A 10,225-nucleotide genomic window follows, 5' to 3' on the forward strand; every position below is an offset into this window, starting at 1 on the left:
AAATAGAACATAAGTTTTTGGAGAGCAAGAGGAACTTTTCATTTTGACCTTCTATACTCAGCACATAGAAACTTGTAAATAATACGAATCTTTAATAAGTGTTTGTTGGATTAATTTATATTGGGTCAGAGTAGTGAAATAGAATGAGGAATAAGTTAAGAGGTAAATAGCGGCCAGACTGTGGAAAGATGTGAAGGTCAAGCTGGAAAAATTTAATTTCTTCTTAAAGGAAGAAGGAATATGTGGGATTTTGGAATAATATCTATGAACAATGTATAGAGTTGAATTAAGTTGAAAGAGATAGTTGGGAATATTAGTTAGGTATTCTTGAAGTAATTTAATTGCGGAGTATAAAAGGGATCAAAGCTTAGAATGAGTTTTAGGAGTGAGTTACAATGTTCAATTCAAAAGGGTACATTTTCCTTAAATCCAATTGACATTACTCATCTTATAACCTAGTAACTCAATATTTTAAACTTGTTTATATGCTTGAATGTGTATTTTATCCCCCAAGTATGACGTGAGTTCCTTGAGAGCAAGGACTTTGTTTTCAATCTCTCTATTCTCAGTGCCTAGCACAATGTCTTAATAAGCACTTAATAATTGTTATGTTGAACTAAATTGAATTTTGAAAAGAATATATAGCTTGAAGTTGGAGATATGGGTTTGAATCCTCATTCTGACACTTAATGGTGATGTGCCCTTGAACAAATCAGTGTTCTCTCTGAATCTACAGAAACTTGTTTCCTCATCAGTAAAATAGGAATATTTCTACCATTTGTTTTACCAAGTTGTTGCTGAAAGTAGTCAATATACCCTAAAATGCAATAAAAACCAGAGTTGGTATTGTATGAATCATTTGAAAGTCTTTTGAAATTTGGAAGATTAATTTCTGAAATGAAAGCTCACTTAATATTTGGTTGAATCTTGTGAGTCCCAAGCTCATAGAGACTTCCCCTTCAAGAGGGGAAGTTACCTATAGTAACTAAGGTAACTATTAGGAAAATCAGAAATCATATTCCCATCTAAACAATTTTATATTTTATCAGTCTTTTTAGAGTCTGAATATTCTATTTCTTTGGGGGGGGTTGGCCACTGAGATGAGGGGCAATGTGTGATGGTAGCAGTGCAGGAACCCCAGCCTTTCATGTTTTTGTTTCAAATTCCTAGCAGAGCTTTGCTTGACTTTATTCAAATGGCTTTGCCCATATCCTCAAGACTTTTAGGTCAAAAAATCTATTATACTCTAAAGAATAAGGCAATGGCAGTCTTAGGTTGCAGGAACAAAACATTCTCTAAGGCACTGCAGGAGGAGGTCAGATCAGAAATAAACATTTAGATCTTCTTAGAATCAACCACAAGAAAAATAAAAATAATCCTTACCTCTGTTATCTGCCTTTGTAAGTAAGATACACAGGCTGTTACTGTTGTCTAATAAGTCTAAATTAGATAGTCATAGAATCAGATTTGAAATTGGAAGGGAGGACAGATGCCCCAATTTTACAGATGAGGAAATTGAGAGCTAGGGAAGATGCTCAAGGATACACAGATAGTAAGAGACAGAGCAAGAATTAGAAGCAAGATTTCTAATACCAATGTCAGTGCTCTTGATTCTATCTAGTTTTTAAATGGAGAATAAGGGAACAGAAAGAAGAATGAGTTCTTGAACCAACCATAGAAGCTAGATGATCTAGAATATGGCTGTGGGAACCACAACACAAGGTCAAGTTAATTTCCCCATCATGCCCAAGCTGACCCACTTCACTATGAGCTTTCTTGGTATTTGGGCCTGAGCACAAAAGGACAGCAACACCAATAAGTAAATAGGGTAATTTTGTCCTCCCAAAGCAAGTGCAATTCTGAGCTATCAAAACTACTTCTTCAGTTGCCAATAATAACCCTCAGTAAATTATAGCTTTCAGCCAATTCTCTGGGTAGAGTTCGTTGGCTGCATTAGGGGAGACTTCCATAGCTGTACAATTTCCTCCTTTTTCTCTCTAAATGTGTTTCACTCTGCAGCTGCTCCTATAGTCTTCTCTCTGAAACCTCTTCTGAGAATGTGACTCTTGCCACTTGATAAAACTTCAAATGTTGGATACAGGTTCCTCACTCGTGGGTACAAAGTTCTGTTGAGAAGGAATTTATGCAAAGGTGGGACATCCAATGTTAAACAGTATAGAATTAGTAAAAATAATGATACCCTTTTAATTATAAGAAATTCTTAATTAGATAGAAGAATTCACAGGGTATCAGAATAATATATGTGGTACTGGAAACAGCAAGATAATATAGAAGGAAGTAATCTGTGCTCAAAATCATGAAGATCAAAATTCAAATTTCAGTTTATATAATTATTTAGCCAACTGACCCTGAGCAAATGAAATAACCTCTTTCATCTTTGGTTACCTTTCACTTTCTCTGCCTCTCTGTCTCTCCCTTTCTTTTCCTTCTTTCTTCTCTCTTTCTGTCCTCTCTCTCTTTCTGATGCTTCTTTGATACAGGTTAGACATTATTTTCCTGCTTCTTTTTTCATGAGCTCCCATCTGTATGCTAAGAGAAGAGACTTCTATTCTTATCCTGTTACTGAGGGATAAGGCTCAAGCTATCCACTGACTACTTCAGGTTCTACACAGCTAGTCATTATCTCAGGAGGACTCAGTTCCTGACAGGATAAAGTTGGTTACCAATGAAGGCTTTCCAGATTTCATTAGTTACCTCTCAAGGTAAAATAAAAACCAGAATCTTCTGACTATGATCAGATCATGGACTAATTCTCTGTGATATACCCAAGAATAGGATGGGGAAGGAGAAACTTTGCTCACTCCCAGAGATCTTATTATTGAAACTTGAGAATCCTTGAATCTTTGGGAAGACTATATGAAAATCCACATAGGAAAAGTCATTTTTATATCTCATTAGATTTACAAAAAGAACATAGAAGGTCAACGTATTCTTATCCGAAATTTTCAAATGGGAAAAAAATGAGGCACCAAGAGTTTAAACGTTTTGCTTGAAATCACAGAACAAGTGGCAAACTGAGATTAGAATTCAAGTGTCCTTATTCCTCCTGAGTCTAATTCTTTTCATTCTATCACACTGCCCTTGTATGAGCCCTTACTATCATTTAAGCCCCGAATTTTGTGCTACTTCTTAACATTTCAAAAATCCAACCCCTGAAAAAGACCCACACGTGCAAAAATGTTGGTAGCAGCATTTTGTAGTAGCAAAGGATTGGAAATTGAGTGGATACCCATCAATTGGGGAATGACTGAATATTTTGTGGCATGTGAATATATTGTGCTGTAAGATAAGATGAGTAGATAGATTTCAGAAAAGCCTGGAAAGACTTACGTGAACTGATGATGAATCAAGTGAGCAAAACCAGAATAGCACTGTACATAGTAAAAGCAAAATTATGTATTGGTTAACTATGAGAGACTTAGCTTTTCTCAGCAATACAGTGATCTAAGACAATTCAATAGGCTTAAAATAAAAAATGGCATCATCACCCAGAGAGAGAGAGAAAGCTATGGAGACTTAATGTGGAGCAAAGCATATCATTTCTACCTTTCTTATTTTTTTGCTATTTCTTGTGTTTAATTTTTTCTTTTTTGGTCTGATTTTTCTTGTACAACTTGACAAATATGAAATATGTTTAAAAGGATTGCAAATATTTAACCTGTATTAGATTGCTTGCTGTCTTGGGGAGGGAGAAAAAATTGGAACATAAAAATCTTACAAAAACAAATGTTGAAAACTAGCTTTACATGTATTTGGAAACAATATAACACTATTATGAAAAAAAAATCTACCTCCTACAACCTTTTCTTTGCCTGAGTGTAATTAATTTTTGGCAAGTGTTATTTTCATACATTTTATAGTTTCATGAAGTGTGTACATGCATAAACTGACACACATTATCATCTCATTGCTAAGTGTTTGGTCACAAGCTTCTCCAAACTTTGCTTTGTTTATTGTTGGATCAATATAAAGACCATTCAAGGATTGCTCTTGTTTTTACTCTGTTGGTATAGCCTCTAAGACCCTCTAACATCTTCAAACATAAAAGAAGGAATTTAGTAAAAAGCAATTTATCTTAAGCCAGCAATGTGCAACCCACCTCTACTGATCAGAGACCTGGCACAATCCATACTTGTTCCACCTTTGCTGCATAGCCCAGAAGCAGAGAGTTAGAATAGTCAAGAGGAAAGAAGAAGGAAAAGAAATATAGAGGCTGAGAAGATGTCTCCTGACGGTATTTCTTTTTGTCTTTGACCTAAATATCAGCATACCCAGCTCATATCAGATCAGAATGCCAAGGTGATAGTGATGAGATACATGGAATGAATTTTCCTCTAATGAGCTCAGGGCAGAGGCTGGAAGTCAGGGGGAATGACAGTATAAAAAATGTAGATGGTAAAATGTGTGAGTAGTTTTTTGCCCAGATGAACCTGAGCAAAAGTGAAAGCTCTGACATGTTGATGGATTAAGCAATTACAGGCTATGAAGAGGCAGACCCCTCCTACCTGCCCACCCACACTACAGGCGATAAACCTTACAGTCAATCCCCAAACTCAGAAAATACTGGGTCAGCCAAAATATTTCATCTTGGGATTTGTATGGACTGCCTGTGACCCAGGCCCCCCTGTCCCAGTTCTTTTCAAATTAGACAAACAGACTTCCATTCCTACACCATTTCTGGGTTCTGATTCACTTGGTTTCCAATGGAAATACATAGCAAAATAACCTTAAAACTGGTTATGGAAATTTTAAAAAAGTTATAAAATAAGAAGATATTTATATAATTAAAAAACCCACAATCTTTTAATCTGTCTTCCTTCCTTCCTTCTGGTTCTTCTCTCCTCACTTATTTGCCAATGTAATGTTTCCCTCCCGTTTTCTTTCTTTCTTTTTTTTTTTTTACCTAAACCATTCTGGCATAAAAAAAAGATAATAAAGCAAACATCTCATCTAAACAATTCTAGAATAATTATAGCTAACATTTATATATCAATTTAAGGTTTTCAAACCACTTTATATGTCATCTTATTTAATCCTCACAACTCTCCTATGAAGTAGGAACTATTATAATTCCCATTTTAAAGACAAATTAACCAAGGCTTAGAGTAATTAAACAACTTTACAGTCACATAGCTAAATAAGTTTCTGAAGCCTGATTTGGACTCATATCATCCTAACTTCAAGTTTAACATTGCACCAACCAGATGCCCTTTTAAATAGTGAGAAAAAATTATTTTCATTAAATCATTTAAAATGTTTCTTCTTGGCTTTAGAACAACATCATCATCATCATTGCTATCATCATAGCTAGGATTCATATGTAATTTCCATCTTTTATTTCTCTCTCACAACAACCTATTTTCTCCATGTTGCAGATGAGGAAAATGAAGCTGATATTGGCTAAGTGACTCTTCTATAAAGCTGGAAAAACATTGGCCCAGAGTTCTGGCCCTTGTCAAAATAACAAGTTACTAAAGATTATCTTTGGAGCCCATGGCCTTCAATTTTTTTCTTCCTTTCCTTCTTCATATTACAGCCCAGTTATACTCCCCATTTTTTCCTTCTTTGTCCCTTCCTATCAATATACTTGCTTTTAGTTAACACTTTGCTACCAGTTATTTACATCTTCCTGTGAATTTAATTTACTCTCCCAAAGGAGCTTGAATTTTATAAAATCTGGTACCTCATTGTCCAATGAGGGATTTGTTCCTTTTATAAGAATCAAAGCCTTAAGCTGGCTGGTAACTAAAGTATTTGTCTTTTGGGGGGAGGAGTGGGAATTGGGATGATAGTCTATTGCAACAAAGGTGAGGAGACTAAACTTGAAATTATACTCCCTAGGTTGATTGTCTATTCATTTAAAAAAAAAAGCTAGCTGAATTAATAAATAAATGTAACACTCTGGGCCTGCTTTATTTTTGTCTGGTTTCTTTTGCCCTAATTTTTATCTGTCAGCATTCTCAAAGAAACCATAAAGGTGAACAAAAACAATTTAGATGAGGAGCTGACTTGTAGCATGAACGATAAAAGGTCATTGTAGTAGGTGGTGTAGTAATTACTTACAGGGTTTACAGCAGTACGAGATTACAAAGAATAATTTGAAGTTTGAGTATCACAGGCCTGGATAAAATGAGGTTGATGGATAGGTAAGTTTTCCTGAGCTTCTGTTATCATATGACCCAACCATTCCATGAGCTACTGCCATTGAAGTACTAACAGTGGCTATGTGACATAGATGGTTGTGGGAGAGGAGGTGAGGAAGAAAGCTTTTGGGTATATAAGGATATGGATAATTGATTCTCTGTTGCCCTAAAAATGTACTGTCACTTCCAGAAAACAGTGTGGGAAGCCTAGCTGATATTATTTAGTCATCTTTATTCATTAATAAAGAGGAGAAGTGAGATCATAGTATCCAGATTTAGGGTTGGATGAAACTTTAGAAGACATCTCCCCAGTATTTGATTATTTTTTCAATATTTGAATAAGTGAAGTCACTGAGAGTAAAAATCATATACACCATGTGATTGTGGCACGAAGAGCCCTTTCACTGTAAACTGAAGATGTGATCTCTGATCTTTGCTCTCCCATTTAACAGAAACTTGATCTTGGCCAATTTGCTTAACTTTGAAGAACCCCAGCTTCTTGATTGCAAGGAGAGAAACCATGTGAGTGTATTGGAAAGAAGCCTGGAAGAAGTTTCAGGAAACAGGTTGGGGTTCCTGCTCTGCCATTGACTGCGGGGGGGTTAGATGAAATGCCTGAGTGAGTGCTTTGTATCTGTTTCCTCTGTAAAGTGAGAGAGTTGGATTGTTTCTTCTCTGAGCCTCCTTTCAGCTCTAAGATGAAATAATTCTAGAATGTTGTGTCATGGGTGATATATGAAATCACACTGCACTCAGAGCTAAGTGATCCATGTTTTAATAACCTTTGCCAAATTACTTTGGGCAAGGCACAAAAGTCTCTGGATTAATCATTGATTTCCTCATGTACAAAATTATGAGTTTGAACTAGAACATACCTCTGGTACCTTCCAGGACTAAAATTCTATCCTTCATTTGAAAGGGTCTTATTTATTGAATGACTCAGATTAGATTAATTTTGTCTAACTTCACAGTTGAGAAGAGAACAATGAAAGGAGAAGCAGTGAAGACATGTTTTAAAGGAGGTCAGTTATTTGTTCCTGGAGCTCAGCCATAAGGGATCTCTGCCAGGTTTATAATAATCTAAAAGTAACCAGGCTGTCCTATTGGGTCTAGTCACAATCTACTGTCTGATTTGAGACACTGTAGCCAAAACACATACACTGACAATCGTGTCTCTGCTCCTTTGAAAACATACTTTACCAGAAAACAGGATGAGACTCAGAGTACGCTAACTTTGGAATGGGGACTGGTTTTTACTTTTGGCTCTAGCACTAATGTAATCCTGAGAACATTGTTCATTCTCTTTGGGCCTCAGTTTCCCTTAAAAAATGAGGAGATTGGACTGGATGACCTCTGTGGTGCCTTATAATTCTAAACCTTGATTCCTATATCCATGATTATTGGGAAATCTGATGAATGCAGTGGATCTGGATAGGGAGTTGCATGCATCCCCAGCAACAATCCTCAAAGATAGTTCACTTAGCAGAATGATCAAGGTAAAAAATTCTGCAAGTGATCAAGTAATGAATAGTTTAAGGGTCATTGAGGGGACACAATTTTCAATCAGATGGAATATAATAAATCAAAAAACTGTATTCTATGAGAAACAGCCATAGTTTCATATAGAGAAAATTTTCCTATCTCCAGCTATCAAAGATCCATGGTTTAAATACATATTGGATGTGGACTCTTACAGTTAACCTGCTGCTATCCATTACAGGCAGAAAGTGTAATGAGAGGAGCTCAAAAAGTATGAATTCTAGTTTTACTTCTTTCATTGACTAGATGGCATACTTGAAAGAGTGTGGGACTCAGAATGAGGAAGATTTGAGTTTGAATCCTGAATTATCCATTTATTATTATGTGACTCTGGACAATTCATTAAATTATTTCTAAGTTTGGTTTTCCCATCTGTAAAATAAGAATAATAATAGCATTCAAGGTTGTTGTGAGGATCAAAGGAGATAAACATATATCAAGTGCTTTGCAAGATTCAAAGCATCCTATAAAAGCTAACTGGTACTACTACTGCTGCTGCTGCCATTATTACTCCTCCTACTTATATGTCAACTTAGACAAGTCATTGAACTTCATAGAACCTTGGTATCCTTATCTGTAAAATAAGATCTAGTTGATCTCCAAGGGCCTTCTAAGAAAATCTCCTTACTTTTTAAGTGACTGAGCTTGTTTCTGACAAATATCTGAGAAATTATTATTTTTTCTTTCTTTGAAAAAGAAGAGGGTGGAAAAGGAAGAAGTCCGTGGTACTTTGGATATAAAATCTCTTATCAAAGATGGTTGAATTTGCTGAACTCCTTTTCTCTCTATTTCAGATGATTTTTAAAATGATAGATGATTTTTTGTGTAGAAAACTGGGGAGGAATGAATTTGAAAATTGGATGATTCAGAAATGGAATACATCATTAAGCTTTGTAAAAATAAATGATTCAGTAGAAGTTGAGGGAAAAGTCCCTTACCTAGCCAAATGCAAAGTGCATAGTAGGTTCTCAATAAGTATCAGTTGAACTGAGTTGAGCAGAAAATCCATTTTCCTAGCTGTTTGAGAAAGCTTTCCATATTCCCTTGGGAAAAAGCCTCAGATAGTTAGAAAAAACATTTTTACTTGGCAAACATATGGTTGTCCCTAGAAGGTCATATGGGTTTTCCAAATCTTAGTAGATAAACATGTTTGAATCCTCTTCTGTCCAAAATTCTATTTCTTTCTCTCAGATACAATTCTCCCAAAAGTGCTGTCTTCATTATTTTGTATTCACCAAAATTATGGTATAAAACTCCAAAATAATATGCAGTTTTAAAAATTCTATTTCATCCTTCCCCTTTCCTTGGAAATTTCATTTTTTACAATCTTCTTTCAGAGTGCACTAAGAATCTTTTACCCAGCTATGATCTTTGGAAAACTAAAGGTCAGAAGAAATGTGGGAAAAGGAGAACTGGTATTTACCAAGTCTCCAACAGAAATGGTTTAATTGCAAAATAACAGTGACACATAAGACCCAGGTGCCAACCACACAGCTGTTCCCTCAGTTACTCACAGTTCAACAGCATTCCGAGGGATGTCTGGAGGAATCTCGGTCACCTTGCTTTCTTGGCAGATGAAAACCCTGTCAGAACAGTGGCAGATTGGATGATGACATCCCAAGCCTGAGCCCAGGAAAACTAGTAAGGAGATCCAGGGAAAGGCCATGTTTATCTTTCCATCCACCCAATGTCTTGAAGATCTGGAATAAGCTTATATGGGTTTCAGTGGCTCAGCACAACTTCCTTAAAAACAAAACAACATAAAAAAAAAAAAAAAGATCTGCCTTGAGAGCTGATTTAGGTTGTGACCCTTTAAAGGATGAATATTTCTTGTTGCCAGTTCTAGTTCCTGGGCTTTGCAACTATGTGCCAGCAGTGGTTTGAGGGGTAAGATAAGCTGCTTGTTTATCCCTTACTTTGTTTAAAGGCTCATATAGAACCCTGATCCCAAGGAAATAAGCAAATAGAACCTTGAGGAATGTCTGAAATAGTTTGCATATTTGCTAAGTGGAAATGCTCTTCTCTGGGTTAGTTCCTCTTTTTCCTAAAATCACAATTGATTGTAAGGAAACTGAGATCCAGAAGTTTAATGTGAGTTGCCAGGTCATGCAGAGAGATAAAAGCTAGACTACAAGTCCAGATCTCCTGTGCCTTAGGTTTTTCAGAGAGTGGTCATCATTTAAGTGCTCCAAAGGAGTACAGAGTAGTGAGCCAACTTTCAACTTCCAATACTAAGAAAGGGGTAGGGAGCCTCTTTTAACTAGTGTAATTCCAGTTTTTCCTGTGTTTTATCTGGTATGAACTTATACCACTAATGAATGGATTAATGTTTCTGAGCCCCTGCCTCATAAAGATACTAATATCCAAAGCTCATGCCCCACTTTTTGGAAAACTATTTGTATTCACTGTGTGTTCAGTCATTGAACTTGTTCTGGATGAGATATGCTTTTTGCCAAGAGACTCAACTTTGGATTCACGAAAACAATATTTGGGTTCTGAAAAAAAAGCACGATCCCCCAAAG

General features: G+C 36.0%; 1 protein-coding gene across 4 annotated transcripts in view; it reads right to left on the minus strand.

The window, feature by feature from the left end:
• The window catches only part of FSHR (follicle stimulating hormone receptor), a 243,883-nt gene extending 234,046 nt beyond the window's left edge, over nucleotides 1–9,837 (minus strand). For 2 of the 4 annotated variants that reach the window (XM_074286803.1, XM_074286805.1), the window contains exon 1: nucleotides 9,218–9,837. In XM_074286803.1, the coding sequence (XP_074142904.1) occupies nucleotides 9,218–9,369 (152 nt within the window). In that variant the 5' untranslated portion in view covers nucleotides 9,370–9,837. The remainder of the gene's footprint in view (nucleotides 1–9,217) is intronic. The other 2 variants (XM_074286804.1, XM_074286800.1) reach the window with 1 other exon arrangement.
• Nucleotides 9,838–10,225: the final 388 nt, after the last annotated feature.

Source organism: Sminthopsis crassicaudata, chromosome 2 (assembly GCF_048593235.1).
Source record: "Sminthopsis crassicaudata isolate SCR6 chromosome 2, ASM4859323v1, whole genome shotgun sequence".
NCBI classification, from domain to species: Eukaryota; Metazoa; Chordata; class Mammalia; order Dasyuromorphia; family Dasyuridae; genus Sminthopsis; species Sminthopsis crassicaudata.